Genomic DNA, 15,336 nt, shown 5'->3' with positions numbered 1-15,336 from the left:
CGGACACTACTTGCCCCCGAATGTCCTCTTGTCTGAAACCCCTCGTATCTTATGGTTTGTTACCTGCCTGGGTCCTCAAAGCATTTGCATTTTTAATTCAGCATTTCACAAGTCTAAGAAGTTGAAAAATATCTTCATGATTATAATTATTTTATTCAGAATTGAGGAAATGGGATCAGGAGGTGAGTGACTGCCTAGCCTCCTAGGTGTGATTCTGGAGGACTCAATCACACATCTCCCTCTTCATTACCCCAGGCCCCACCACTCAGAACATCTGTGGGAACATCTCACATGGTAAGCAAATGTGCTGGGCCAACATTACTTAATTTCTAGGAATGCCAGCCCCTGCAGCTTCTCTATACCTTCTCTGGGTTTTCCCTCCATTTATCCAGGCCCTTAGCCATTTTAGAATCCAAAGATTTTGGGGGCAAGGGCCCAGAGGCTTTTGCTTTGGCAATAGACCCAGAGTCAGAATTTCAGGAATGGGAAACTCTTAAGGTCATCACATTGAATCTCATTTCACACACAGGGAAACTGAGATCCAAAGATGGAAAGAGCCTTGCCCAAGGTCACCCAGCAAACTATAGTTACAAACTAGGATAAAGATGTCAGCCTCCTAACCAGACCACCCCCCAATCCAGCCTTTTCCCCACAATACACACTGTTCCCATCCTCACCTACATAGTTCAACTCTCTGCCCCTCTTTTCACATTCTTATCTCAGTGCAACAGAAGCCCTGACTTTCTATCATACTGGAATCTTGGCATCTCAGATTCATACTTCTTTAAGCTTGAGGGACACTTTAGTGGCAGAATTACAAGGTGGATAAATTGAACTCAGCCTTTAAATGCAGAGAGCCTGGAGTCTCAGCTCTTCAGGTTCCTAGCTGTGTGACCTTGGACAAGGGTGCCCCTCTCTGACCTCCATTCCCTCATCTGTCAAGTAGAAATTATAATGCTAACCACATGACAGGATGATTAGAAGGGGTACAGGAAATAAAGCAGGTAAAAAGGCAACCAGTAGGCTTGGCACAAAGTCAGTGTTTAATAAAATAATTGTTATAGAACTGTAAATTAGGGCTTTCATGTCTAAGTGAAATAGTACAGATATGATCAAAGGGAAGGATGGACAAATTAGAGCACATAGACTCTTTCTAAATTGTTACAGGATTGATACTGCTAGATCCAATTTTTTTAAACGGAAGCTACGACTCTGGGTTTTTAAAATACTATACAAGCCACACAAAACACTTCCACAAGCCACATTCAACCTAAGAGCTATTAGATTGTTATCCCTACAAACTTATCTCATCCCAGCCTCCTCATTTTGCAAATGGGAGATAGTAGAAATAGCTAGTCCTTTTATCCATATCCAAGAAACTATAGAGCTGAGGGGATCCTTAGGAATTCTAGCTACTCCCCTGAGACCCCACACCCATGGCCATTTTTGCCCTATTTGAGGGAAACTCAGTTTATGCTTAACAAAGAAGAGAAGTATTAGATTCTTGTAAGTGGATTCTGAATGGGGGGATAGCCAGTGAGTCGAGGGGCATCTGGCCCACTTTAGGCTGAAGGAAAAGGGGGATGAAGCTTGGCTACCAAGAATAGGAAGTTACCATTTCAGAATCTAAAAATATCTTTCACCATCTGTCCACTCGGGCACAGAATGATAAATGCAGATTAGTTCCTGGATGTAGACATGAATATTTTTATGTGTCACACTAATAATAATAACACCACCTTGTGTGGATAGAGCTCCGCCCCCTTTGTCCCCCAGGGTAAGCTAAGTGGAATATACACATCATCTTGGCAGGAATAGATAGGGAAACAAAGGCAGAGAGATTCGACAACACAACAAGAGTGACACAGCAAGTGAGCAGCTGGGACAAACCCTAGGAGTCCTGTTTTCAACCCTCAGCCCCAAACTGAATCTTCTGAGTTAGGCAGAATGTGTTAACAAGTAGCAGAATAAATATAACAACAGCAGTAATCACCCTTTATATCTCTAGAGTGACTTTTTCCATGCTTTCCCCACACTCTTAAAATGTTACAGTCTGCAGGGCCCTCATGCAGACCTCTCACCTGACCATCCCAACAGGTAAGAATACTGCAATGATAAGACAATGAGATAAGAGGAGTAGGGATTCTCCCTCATTTCACAGAAGAGGAAACTGAGGCTTGGAAGGAGGAAGGCGGCTTGCCTAAGATCATATAGTAAGCAAGTTCATTCTGTTAGAGCACAGAAGGGCCTAAGCTACTAAATAGCAATTCAGATTCAAGAGGAGCCCTAGGTTTAGAATTCCTCCTCTCTCCAGTTAACTCAGTGCAGCAGGCACCCTCAGTCCTGGCAGAGGAAGAAGACTGAAAGTGGGCAGCTTGAACAAAGCCTCAGTTTTGCCTTACCAGTTTGGGATTAAAGGGCAGCCAGTGGCCATCTAATCTCAGATTCAAGACTCCAAATCCCCTTGGCCCTGTTGGAAGGGGAGGACCCTTAGCTAGGGAAGAGGGGGTCATAGGAAGTAGAAGGAGCCTGAAGGATCCCCAGTTGGGTCCAGCATATCTTTCTCCAAAAAGTCCAAGAAGTTTAGGCGGGATATTCATTTAGCTGTCTCAAATTCTGTGACTCTCCTTGCAGGTTGCGAATGAGCTGCAATTCTGAACTGAGGATCTTTGAGAGCAGGAAATGACTTCTGAGATCTTTCCTGAGCCCAGGCTTGGCACTCAGGCAGAGAGGAGTGGGTTATGGCAGAATGGGGCCCTGTGGTCCTGTTTTAAGCTTCACATTTATCTTCATGAGCCCCGGGTCCTCCCCACTCACGCACACCCCTGAGGATCTCTTTCTCTCCTTTCTTGATCCATCCCCTCCCCTCTCAAAGGCCAGGTCAGACCGGGTGGCACTGGGGTTGGTCAGGGCTTGGGGGTAGAGGTCAGGCAGGAGCCGACTGAGAAGAAATTAGAGCTGCAATGGGGTGGGGGGTGGGGAGGTCAGGACAGGAGGGTAGCCCGGAAAGGTCAGATCAGGGCTGGGACGTCAGGTAGCCCTTCGCCACCCCCACTCCTCGGGCTCAGGTCCCTCCACCTGCGCTTCTCCTACCTCCAGACCTGGCCGAGCTGCAGGAGGTGGACGAGGGTCTGCAGCAGCCAGATGCAGAGACGGCAGCAGCGGCGGCGGTAGGCGCTGGCCGAGGAGGGTGCAGGCTGGGGACCCGGCTCGGGGCTGCCTTCTTTGGTCCGGAAGGCGCCGGCGCTGTCCTTGGTGCTGATGGCGGCTCCGCCGGCTACGCTGTCCTTGGTGCTGACGGCGGGTCCCGGGGACCCTGCGGGCTCCGAGTTGTCGTAGACGAACCAGCGGAAGCTCAGCAACTGCACGACCAGCGAGGGCAGGAGCACGAACAGCAAGGTGAGGCTGAAGTAGGTGTGTTTATTCTGCAGGTAGTAGGAGGCCGCCAGCCACAGGTCCGTGGCACCGTCGGAGAAGAACACGAGCAGCGCGCACAGCACCCAGCAGCAGTCCCGCAGCTCGTAGCGCGGCCCCGGGCCGCCCGCCACGACGACCCCCGGGGGCCCGGCCGCCGCCGCCGCCTCCCCGCGCCCGCCAGCACTGCCCCGGGCTCCACCGGCAGCCCCCTCCGGGTCCGGGCCGGCCGAGGCCGCCGCTCCATCCGACTTCGCGGCCATGTTGGCGGAGAGGGAGGCGGGGAGCGACTTCCGGGCGGCAGAGGGGGGTGCGGCGTGGGGAGGACCCTGCGCGGGCGGCTCCTCTTCCTCCTTCTCCTCGTCTTCCTCCTCCCCTCCACTTCAATTATTCATTCTCCTCAGCGCCGCCCCGCCCCGCCCCGCCCCCACCTGCCTGAGCTGCAGCCGGAGGGAGGCAGCCCCCGGGAATGCGGAAGCAGGGGAGGGGGGGCGCACCCCAGGTCACCCTCTCCCTCCTTCCTCGGAGGCCCGGGGCTCCAACCCCATGCTTTCTGTCTCTCATCTTCCCCCGGACTGCACTTCCTTCTTTTTTCTTTATCGCCTCCCCCTTCCCATTCTCTCCACTTCGTTTTTCTCCTGTGTTCACCTCCAGTGGCCTGGGTCTGACGGGGGGTGGGTATGGGTAGGTGGGGGACTTGGAAGAAAGGAGCTGGGGGACTTGGGCGGGCCCCCCAGTAACCCTTTAGCAGTCACTCCATGCTAACGCTCATTTCCAGTTTCCTGAGTGCTCACATATTGTTCCATCCCCTCCTTTGATCTTGAGAGGTCCCCTTTTCTTATTGTCTTCGTTTTGAAGCTGAGAAAGCTGCAGCTCTGAGTTGCTGTCTCTTCCTTACTCTCCCCTTTCCCTCTCTCGGGGACTGCCTTCATCTGGCTACAGCCCTAGTAGAGTAGGGGGAGGGAAGGGGACAACATCCAACATCAAGAGGAAAGGGATGGGAGGAAACACCGGGTGGAGGAAGGAGCAAGTGCAAAGGCCTGGAGGCCTGAGACTGGAGGGCATATCTTCAAGCAAGTCTGGATCTCACATCCAGGGGAGGAGAAAGATGGGGAAGATAGGGCTGCAGAGTTCTGAGGATGAGATCCTAAGGGACCAGAAAGTGGCCTTTATCCAGCAGGCAATGGGGAACCACTGCAGAATTTGAGCAGGGGAGTTATGTGGTCACATCAGGATTTAGAAAGAAGACCCAGCAGCCAGAGTAGAGAAGCGATCACAAGGAAGCAGCCTGGGGCTGGTGAGACCAGAAGGAGATTATAGCAGTAATCTATGAGAGGGGGTGGAGTTCCCACACATCCTGGATACCCCAAGCTCATCTCCCATCTCTGCCTTTGATCAGATTGGATGTATCCAGGCATTTATTATACAAACACCCATATACTAGTGTCTCTTTGCCTGGCACTGTCCAAAACACTACAATTACTAACTCATTCTACCCTCACAATTTGTGAGCTAGCTCCCTTTTTCCTCCCATTTTACAGATGCAGAAACTAAGTCACAGAGAAATTAATTTGTTCAGGGTGACACAATTAGTAGCTAGAGCCAAATTCATGCCCATCATCTGGCTCCAGAATAGGCTTTGCTACCCTTCAAGGGGAGGGAGAGAGGAGGGGCAAAGGGTAGGGGGTGAAGAAAGAGGAGCTGAGGAAGATAAGTGGGAGAACCAACCTGCCTCAGAGTGGCAGGGAAGAGAGGATGAAAGGAGACAGCTGCACTGGGTCAGGAAGGAGAAGCCAACTGCAGTCCTGCAGCCTGGCATCCTTTTCATGCCCAGGGACTGTTTTGGCCTCAGCATGCTTAGGAGGTTGAGGTATCAGCTGTTGCCCAAGGCTGAAAACAGAGGGGAAAGAGTTAGGGATTAAGGGAGTTTTCCAGGATGGATTCAAGGCTGACAGTCGCCTATTGACAGGCATGTTTAGTGAGCAAGAGTGTTTGTGGGTCGGGCTGGAAGGTCTGAATCCCAGTGTAATTTAGAAAGGAATATCTCTGCTTTTTCTTTCTCTCCCACAACCCTAGGCGGCGAGACTAATTAAGTGCACAGAGCCCTGGATGGTAGTGGGCAGGGTAGAAACTCTGGCCCCAGCCACCCTGAGGGTCCTCAGTCAGTTCTTGTATGTGTCTGGATCTCTTCCTTTTCACTGGTGTCTGGATAGGATACGGCAAAGTTAGAGTTCCACTTTTGGGCCCCATCCAAGTGAAGGCAGCCTCTCTACTTCCCATGATGCTCTATATCCCAGGATTTGCCTATTCAAAGAGGCAGCAGAAGACAGGTTTTTAGGTCTGAGACTCCACAGCCAGGAAATCTGGGTTTAAAACCCATTCCATTCATCGGCCGAGCACGGTGGCTCATGCCTGTAATCCCAGCACTTTGGGAGGCTGAGGCGGGCAGATCACGAGGTCAGGAGTTAGAGACCAGCCTGGCCAACATAGTGAAACCCCGTCTCTACTAAAAATACAAAAATTAGCCGGTCATGGTGGTGCATGCCTGTAGTCCCAGATACTTGGGAGGCTGAGGCAGGAGAATTTCTTGAACCCGGGAAGCGGAGGTTGCAGCGAGCCGAGATCAGACCACTGCACTCCAGCCTGGGCAACAGAGCGAGACTCCATCTCAAAAAACAAAAACAAAAACAAAAACAAAACAAAATAAAAACCCATTCATCTCTTCCTGGCTCCATCACCTTGGGCAAGTCACTTAATTTCTCTTAACTTCAGAGAAAAGTAAAATGAGAGATAACCAGTGCCTTCCTTCTAGGGCTGTGGTGAGGATAATTAAAGCTAATTATTAGACTAGGGTGATGTCTCCTGCAGGAAACCCTCCTGGCTCTCCCATCCAGCCATGCCCTGCTCCTTATCTCACAGAGAAGTCTCCCTGACACAACCCTGTTATGAGCTTCCATAATATCTTTGTTTTTTCCTTCTTAATATCAGCACACTGGCAATTTATCTTTGTATGTTTGCCTGTTTGGAATTGCCTGGGAGCTCCATGAGGGTTGGAACAATTCATCTATTTTCTTCACCACCAAATCTCCTTGTGCCCAGTGCTATGCTGGGCACTCAATAGGTATTCTACAAAAATCATTAAGTGAATGAATGAATGAATAAGTGAGTGAGTGATCACCCCTATAAATTCTGAGGCTGGGCATGGTGGCTCATGCCTGTAGCCCAGCACTTTAGGAAGCAGAGGCGGATGGATTGTTCAAGCCCAGGAGTTTGAGAACAGCCTAGGCAATATGGCCCCATCTTTACAAAATATACAAAAATTAGCTGAGTGTGGTGGCATGCACCTGTAGTTCCAGCTATCAGAGAGGCTGAGATGGGAGGATCACTGGAGCCCAGGAAGTTGAGGCTGTAGTGAGCCATGATCATGTTTCTGCATTCCAGCGTGGGTGACAGAGTGAGACACCATCGCAAAAAAAAAAAAAAAAAAAAAAAAAAAAAAAAAGAATAGGTTCTATAAGTTCTCTCCATTTTATAAACAAGGTAACTTATTCAGACAAGGGCAGTGACTTATGGAATTATTAAGCCTTTCTGTGTGTCAGGAGCTGTGCTAAGAACTTTACTAATACCATCACATGTTATCCTCAAACCAGCCATTTTTCAGGTAGAAATTGAAATTCAGGGAGGTACTGTCACAAGGCCATTTGTTAGGAAGTAGCAGAGTTGGCATTCAAGAACTCTATGCTAAAAGTTCAGGTGACTTGGGGGAGTGACAAGGAGAAGGATTTGAAGTGTGGATCAGGTATGGGGGTGACCCACCTGTCTGGGGTATTGTACAGGGGACTCTACCCTGAAGGGGTTTGGGCTGGTGTGTTCCGAGTGGCCTGCCAGTTCAGAGATTCAGACAAAAACCAATAGGAGTGCACAGAGGTGATGTTCCAGTGGTGGGGGCCAGGGTGGGATCAACTTGGGCAAGCACTCTGCAATAGGATGGAGCGAGGCAAGTTCAAGGGCTGAGAAGAGGCTGAGTCTGTCTGGTGTGGAGACAGAAGGTGGCCACAGCTGGTCAGAACTGGAAAAGTCCTTTGGGATTTCATTTAGCTCTCCAAGCCCCTCTTTCATTTTACAGGCAGGGACTCTGAGGCCCAGAAAGAAGTCCCATATTTTGCAAGTGGCAGGAGCCAATCTGGAAGACTTTCCCTAGTCCCCCACATCCCTGACCTTTGTTGGGAATCACTCTTTATTGTTGCCTAGGCTGGAGTGCAGTGGCGCAATCATGGCTCACTGCAGCCTCAGACTCTTGGACTCCCACCTCGGCCTCCTGAGTAGCTGGGACTATAGGTACATACCACCACGTCCAGCTAGTCTTTAACATTTTTTTGTAAAGACAAATTTCGCTTTGTTGCCCGGTCTGGTCTCAAACTCCTGAGCTCAAGCAATCCTCCCGCCTTGGCCTCCCAAAGTGCTGGGATTACAAGCGTGAACCACTGTGCCTTGCCAGGAATCACTTTTACAAACAGACCTCATCATGTTTCCTTGCTTAGCCTCGCTTTGGGATCCTGCTGAGGGTTCAGCTCTTGCCCACTGCACCCTCTGCTTGAACCAGCTCCTAATAATCTTCCTTTAGTTCCGACTAAAATATTTGCACCTGTGCAAACTATACATGAGACCACTGATACAGCATTGTTTATAAAAGCAAATAGTGGGAATGACCCAAATGCCCATCAGTGGGAGACCAGCTAAATAAATCATGAGACTTCTGACAATGCGATGGCGTGTAGCAGCAAGCTCTCTATGTTCTAATACAGAAAGACCTCCTCAGGGAAAAGCAAGGCAGAGAATAGGGAATGAAGCTAGGTGAAAAGGGGAATAATAATCTATATTTTTATGTGTTTATATATGCATAAAGAAACTTTGGAAATTTACATGAGAAAATAGAGATTACTGAAGGGGGAACTGGGGAGAAGGGCAGGCAAGGATGGGAGGGAGACTTCATGTTATATGCCAATTTATGATTTCTTTTTGGAATCATGTGCATATATTTACTTATTAATGAAATAAAATAATAATAGGGACAGCTGCTACTCAGCTCCTGCTGGGTGTTGTAATTGGGAATGGGTGGTCAGTCTGGTCAGATTTTTTAATTATTCAAGAGAAGTCAGAAATTTGGATTTTACTGTAAAGTTCCTTGATTTTTAAGCATTGGCTCCAACTTTTCTCAAACACTTTTCAGGCCAAATAAAAAAGCCAGCAGGTTAGACGGGGCCTGAGGGTAACCAGCTTTCAGCCTCAGCCCTAATAACTTCCTGGAGTCCTCAGCACCCCAGGTTACTGAACCCCTGTGGGCAGCTACAGGACTGAAAAGTGTCTTGCCCTACTCCTCTTTTGCCACCCTCCAACCCATGCCCCTTGGAGCTGTGATATGTGGGGCTTTTAACTCAAGATCTGGAAGGCAGAGCAGGGTTATGAACTCTCAGATAATTCTCTCCCCCAGGGCCCTGCAGGCATCAAGGCCCAGCTGCTCCTGCCACCCACCCATCTGTCCCTGGGAGGTGGGGACAGGAGCAGGCTGGCAGGGAGGGGTGGGCAGGAGTCCCTGATCTAAGCCTCAGATCACTGGGGCTGTTCAGACCCAGAACCCATGGGGAGAAACCTGGAGATTGTGAGAAAAGAAAAACAGTGTGGCTGGCTCACCTAGTTGATATGTTCTGAGGTCGTTCACCAAATTCCCAAATCCCAAAGCTGCAAAGGCCCTAAAGGAACATCTTGTTCAACTCCCATATTGGACAGATGGGGACATCAATCTCTGCTCCCCACCACACTGCCCCAGGCTTGTCACCTCTCTCCAGGACAACTGGACTGCCCCTGCCTCCTCTCTGGGTTCCCTGCAGCCCCTCTTTCCTCTCCTCATGTTCAATCTCCACCTTCAACCAGAGGGGCCTTTTAAAAAGGGAAATCTCATCAGGTCCCATATCTGCTTAGAACCTCTGACTGCTTCCTGCCTCACTTTGAGCCAAAGTCCTCAGCCCTGTGTACATTCTGTCTCCTGGCCCTTTCTCTGACCTCATCTCCCACTGTCTTTCCCTTGCTCACTCTGTTCCAGCCACACTGTCTCCTTTAACAAGCCAACCTTCTTCCTTCCATGGGGCTTTTGTTCCTGCTGTGCTCCCAGGTATTCACAAGGCTCCTTCTTTCTCCTTTCTAAAATGTTGCCTCTTCAGAGGGATTTTTCTCAATCATTTCTCCCATTCCCCTACGTTCTCTATCCTTTCACTTGCCTGATTTTTCATTCATAGCATTGATCACTACCTGATATTATTATACATATTTATTTGTTTCTTGCCTAAAATGTAAGTTCCATGAAGGCAGCAGTCATGCCTATCTTGTTCACCGCTGTATCCTCAGCACTTAGTGGGGCCCAGCATATAGCAGATGCTCAGTGTGACAGAAAAGGGCACCGCACTACAATTCAGGTAATAGCCAGTCCTGGTTCTGCCATTACCTGCGCAGGTGACCTTGAGCAATTCACCTCGCCTCTGTAGGCCTCAGTTTCCTCATTCAGAAAAACAGGAATCACTAAGACATCTTCAACTCAACAATCCTGGGATGTCTTCTTCATCCCAATGCCTCTTTCTTCCCCATAGAGTCAGAAAGTCCTTTCAATAAACATAATTGTATTTATTTATCTAGTGAATGGTCAATATATTCACATGGTTAAAAACTCAAAGGTACAAAAGGGTCACATTGAAAAGTGTCTCTCCTACCCTATCCTCCAGCCACCAGCTCCCCTTCCCAGTGGCAATCAATGCTATTAATTTCTTGAGTCTGTCTCTCTCTCTCTCTCCCTCTCTGCCTGTCTCTTCTCTCTCTCATCTTCCTATTTGTATACCTACCACCACCATTTTAAAACAAATGATAGCGTAATTATATACAGTCCTATACTCTGTTTTCCCCACATAACAGCATTTTTGGAGACTGCTTCCTATCGGTGCATAGAGGGACCCTTATTCTTTCATGGTATGGCAACATTCCATTGCATGCATACACCACAATCCACTTCATCATTCCCCTAAACCACGGGCAGCTAGGTTTTCTCCAGCCTTTTACAACAATACTTCAGTGAATGACTTTGTGGACATGCCATTTTGGATATCGGTAGAATAAATTTCTAGTGATAGACTTGCTGATTGAATAGCATGTGTGTTTTATAATTTTGATAGATGCCCTCTAAAGGGGCTGTACCAATTTATCCTCCATACACCAACATTGAGTGAGGGTGCTTGTAAAAGGCCTTTTTAAATGGCCTGCAATAAGTCCTCAAGAGTCCTCAAGGTGGGTAAATCACTACACCTTGCTAAGCCTCAGTTTCCTCTTCAATAAAATGGGTACCCTGCTTCATAGGGTGGTGGTGAGGATGAAATGAAATAGTGCATGCAAATAGTGCATGCAAAGTGCTCAGCACAGTTCCTGGCACATAGTAGGGCCTCTATAAAAGTTAGCTATTCTTTCTCTGTCCCCAGGGAGCTCCGTGGGGACGGGGACTTTGTCATGTTCACTGCTATAGCACAGCCTCTGGCTAATAGTGGGCATCCAATAATTATTTATTGAGTGAATGAGTCCACTTTCCAGTTTTACTTTGCTGACCAGGGCTTTCTGTCTAACTTTACAGCCTCTCTTCCCCTTTTTTTCCATTCTCCTTGGACTCCAGACACACTGGTCTTCCCCTGGCTCCCTCCTGCCACAGTGCCTTTGCACTTGCAGTTCCCTCTGGCAGAAGCACTTTCTCTACCCCTGCCCCAACCCCCCACCACCCATAGCCTCTCCATTTGCTTAGTTCATTTCTACTCATCCTTAAATCTTGCTTAAATATCACTTTCTCAAGAAAGCCTCCTCCACCTCCAGTCCCTGATTTAGGGTAGGACCGCCCTCTATATAATTTCACTGGACTCTGAGCTTTTCATTCAAGCATTATCACAATTAGGAGGGTGCATGCATGGTGTCAATCTTGTCCCCATGGCTGAAAGCCTGTGAGGTCCAGGACTGGGCCTGTCCTATGTACCACTGGATCCCAGGGCCTGGCCGAGTGCAGGTACTAATAGCCATTGACCTGAGGGAATAAGTGAGGCCCACATCAACTTACCAGATGGGTGGAGCCGCCTGTGCCCACCCAAGAGAGGGGGAGTCTTGACTGAATGTTTCATCCTCTTTCCAGTGGAACCAGCTACTCCTGAAAGGTTCTGGTTGGTTAAGGGGTAGGGATGAGAGGCAGGAGAGAGGGGAGAAGAAGAGGGAGAGAGAGAAAGGGAGAATGGACCCTTAATTCCCATGATTAGGTCATGGCCTCAGTCATTCGACAGACCTCTCCTGAGCTCCGTCTGAGGGTCCTGAGCACCTTTGAGGAAGCCGATGGAACCCCTGGACTCAATGGGCTCTCGGGCTGGTGAGAAAGCTAAAACCATGAACAACAACAAAAAAACTGCTCTTGTCCAAAACAAGAAAGTATCTGATGCCAGGAGAAAAGGGAACAAAAGTCCCTCTGGGAGAGCTGAGGAAGAGCAACCCTCTTGGTGGCAGGGGTGGGGCAGGGCCTTCTAGGAGGAGGGTCCTTAAGGGAAGAGTAAACACTCAACAAAAGATATTCCTGGCAGAAGGCACAGCCTGAGCACAGGGAAAGAGCTGGGAAAGTTAGGATGTGTTTAAGACCTGGGGTTCAAGAAGAGTGGAGGAAGGTGAGGCAGAAAAGAAATTGAACTCAGAGAAAAGTACAAAGAAGCATGTCCCTGAAAGATGATTGCAGCAGTTTGTATCATCTGCAAAGGTGAAAACAACTTAAATGTCCACAAGAGACTGGCTGAGTAAATACGTTACTTACAGCCACCACACTGGCAGGCCATAGAGAGGTGGAAATGCCCAAAGTTGGCGAAGATGTGCATCACCGGTAGGAGTGAAAATGAGGAAGCCATCCTGGAGAGAAACGTGGCAGCATTTAGGAAAAAGAAGGCTGGGCACGGTGGCTCATGCCTGTAATCCCAGCACTTTAGGAGGCCAAGGTGGGAGGATCACTTGAGTTCAGGAGTCTGAGACCAGCCTGGGCAACATGGTGAGACCTTGTCTCTATTAAAAATTTTAAAAAATTAGCCGGGTATGGTGGGGTGCGTGCCTGTAATCCTGGCTACTTGGGAGGCTGAGGCAGGAGGATCACTTGAGCCTGGGAGTTCGAGGCTGCAGTGGGCTATGATCAGGCCACTGCACTCAGCCTGGGCAACAGAGTGAGACCCTGTCTCAAAAAAAAAAGAAAGAAAAAAAGGAAGAAGAAGTGTGTGCGTGCCCTATGACAAGGCAATAGCACATAGGATGTCCAGTGTGGCACTGTGTGTGTTGATAGGGGCAGAAAGCAACTCAGGTGTCCATAATCAAGAGAGTGGACAAGTGAAATGAGGTAGAGGCAGCTCTGCAGTTCTCTGGAGCTGGAGGAGTAAGGAGCTAGAGGTACCTAGAGTGCTAGAGTGCATGGAGAGATCTGAGAAACATCGGGAGAGGCAAAAATCAAAAAAAAAAGGAGGAAAGGAACATGACTTACAACTCAATAATGTTTATGTGGATTCAAAACACATGCCCGGGGCCGGGCACGGTGGCTCATGCCTGTAATCCCAACACTTTGGGAGGCCGGGGCAGGAGGATCACTTGAGGCCAGGAGTTCGAGACCAGCTTGGCCAACCTGGCAAAACCTCATCTCTACAAAAAATACAAAAATTAGCTGGGTGTGGTGGTGCACGCCTGTAGTCCCAGCTACTTTGGAGGCTGAGACACAAGAATCGCTTGAACCCGGGAGGCAGAAGCTGCAGTGAGCTGAGAGCATCTCTGTGTGTGTCTTTGGGTACATGTAGGTATGCATTTCTATTGTGTGGAATTACACACAATGATAGGAGTGGAACTGTTAGGTATGCTCAGTTTTAGTTGATACTAATAAACCGGGTATGTGGTTTGGTATTTATTTATTTATTTTTATTTTGAGATGGAGTCTCGCTCTGTCACCCAGGCTGGAGTGCAGTGGTGTGATCTCAGCTCACTGCAAGCTCCATCTCCTGGGTTCAAGCGATTCTGCCTCAGCCTCTCAAGTAGCTGGGATTACAGGCGTGTGCCCCCACACCAGGCTAATTTTTGTATTTTCAGTAGAGAAAGGGTTTTGCCATGTTGGCCATGCTGGTCTCTAATTCCTTACCTCAGGTGATCCACCCGCCTCGGCCTCCCAAAGTGCTGGGATTACAGGCGTGAGCCACTGCTCCCGGTCCCACTAAGAAGTTTTAAAACACAGAAACACATAAAACAACATGATGCATTTTGCAAGAAATTATGAGTATTTAAGGACATATCAAACACAGTAGAGAGGGTTTCAGTGAGGTTAAAAGTGAGTAGAGGTGGGAGAAAATAATATAAACATGAAAGAGTCCTTGCAGACTAAATCATGACCATGTGCTAAGAACTGAGAGGCAGGAATTAACTCAACCCACTGTACTTCAGTGCATGAAAATGAAATGTAAATTTTAATGTAGAAGATGAGATAAACAAATGGACTATATGGCTAATATACTATAGAATATATATATATATATACTACAGAATATATATTTATATATTTGAGGCAGGATCTTGCTGTGTTGCCCAGGCTTGAGTGCAGTGGTGCGATCTTGGCTCACTGCAACTTCTGCCTCAGCCTCCTGAGTAGCTGGGACTACAGGTGTGTACTACCATGCCTGGATACTTTTTGTTATTTTTTGTAGAGACAGGGTTTTGCCACGTTGCCCAGGCTGGTTTCGAATTTCTGAGCTCAAGTGATATGCCCCCCTCATCCTCCCAAAATGCTGGGATTATAGGCATGAGCCACTGTGCTGGCCTCACTATAGAATATTTTGCAGCTATTAGAAAAGAGAAAAGAGATCTAAATGTCAATCAAAGCTGTCCAAGAGCAATGCTGCGAAGCACTAGGTTTGTGTGCAATGCCCTCCACCTGCCTTCCTGTCCTACCATCTCACAATAGTCCTGTGGGTTTTCTCTGGGTTCATAGCTATGTCTTTAAATGCATATCACAGTTCTGAAAAGACACACCCAAACTGGGATACTAGAGGGAACTGAGAAGAGGGGGAGGGGGGGTAAAAAAGAGCTTAGTCTTCTCTGTAATGTTTTCAATTTCCATAAGAAGAATCCATTTATAGAAATTAAAATGAATGAATTTGGTATTAAAAGGTAGTAGTAAAAACCAGCTCAAGGAGGGCTGGAATGTTCTGGGCTTGCACTCTCTTTGGGATCACTTAAGATTTTTCAAGTCAAGCCATGGGCCATCTGTTGCCTGGTGAAAATGGAGGCGTGGGGAGTTGGGAGACATGTCCCCACCTGGTGTCCCCATCTGGCTGCATGACCTTGGGAGGGTCCCATCCCCTTTCCTAACCTCAATGTCCTCATCTGCCCAATGGGATTCAGATTTTGGTGTTACCGAGGGATGCGGGAGGATGAAGTGAGGGCACGAGGAGAATCCCATGAATGTAAGGGATTATTCTCAGGGTCAGGGAGGAGACAGGGTGGAAGCCTCTCTTCCACCCGCCAAGCCCACAAGGGTGCAAAGGAAGTGGAGGGAGGAGCTGGGGACCACCCAGACGAGAACACAGCCCATCTGCAGCACAGAAGCATGTTCTCAGCAGCTGGGAGGCCCAGCCAGAGCTGGTAGGGCAGCCACCCAGGCTGCTTGGAGAATGCAGACATTAAAGGGGTTCCTCTCACTGCTCTCTCAGTGCAGCTCCAGCCCTGTCACCTCCCCGAGCCCCCATTTTCACCCTCCCATCCACTCAACACATACACACGTATCTCAGAGGAAGGCACCGCACTTGCCCCTCTTCACCCATCCTACCACCAGAGCCACAGGGGGCTTTC

The 15,336-nt window shown here is 48.7% G+C and overlaps 1 protein-coding gene across 1 annotated transcript in view; it reads right to left on the bottom strand.

The window, feature by feature from the left end:
• Positions 1 to 3,721, bottom strand: part of XKR7 (XK related 7) — a 34,472-nt gene extending 30,751 nt beyond the window's left edge. The window contains exon 1 of the mRNA XM_009233484.4: positions 3,094 to 3,721. Coding sequence (XP_009231759.2) covers positions 3,094 to 3,677 — 584 coding nt within the window. The 5' untranslated portion in view covers positions 3,678 to 3,721. The remainder of the gene's footprint in view (positions 1 to 3,093) is intronic.
• Between the last annotated feature and the right edge of the window lie 11,615 nt (positions 3,722 to 15,336).

The sequence above is a fragment of the Pongo abelii genome, chromosome 21 (genome assembly GCF_028885655.2).
Source record: "Pongo abelii isolate AG06213 chromosome 21, NHGRI_mPonAbe1-v2.0_pri, whole genome shotgun sequence".
NCBI classification, from domain to species: Eukaryota; Metazoa; Chordata; class Mammalia; order Primates; family Hominidae; genus Pongo; species Pongo abelii.
Note: the sequence above shows the minus strand (reverse complement) of the source record. Positions and strands in the feature narration are given on the sequence as shown.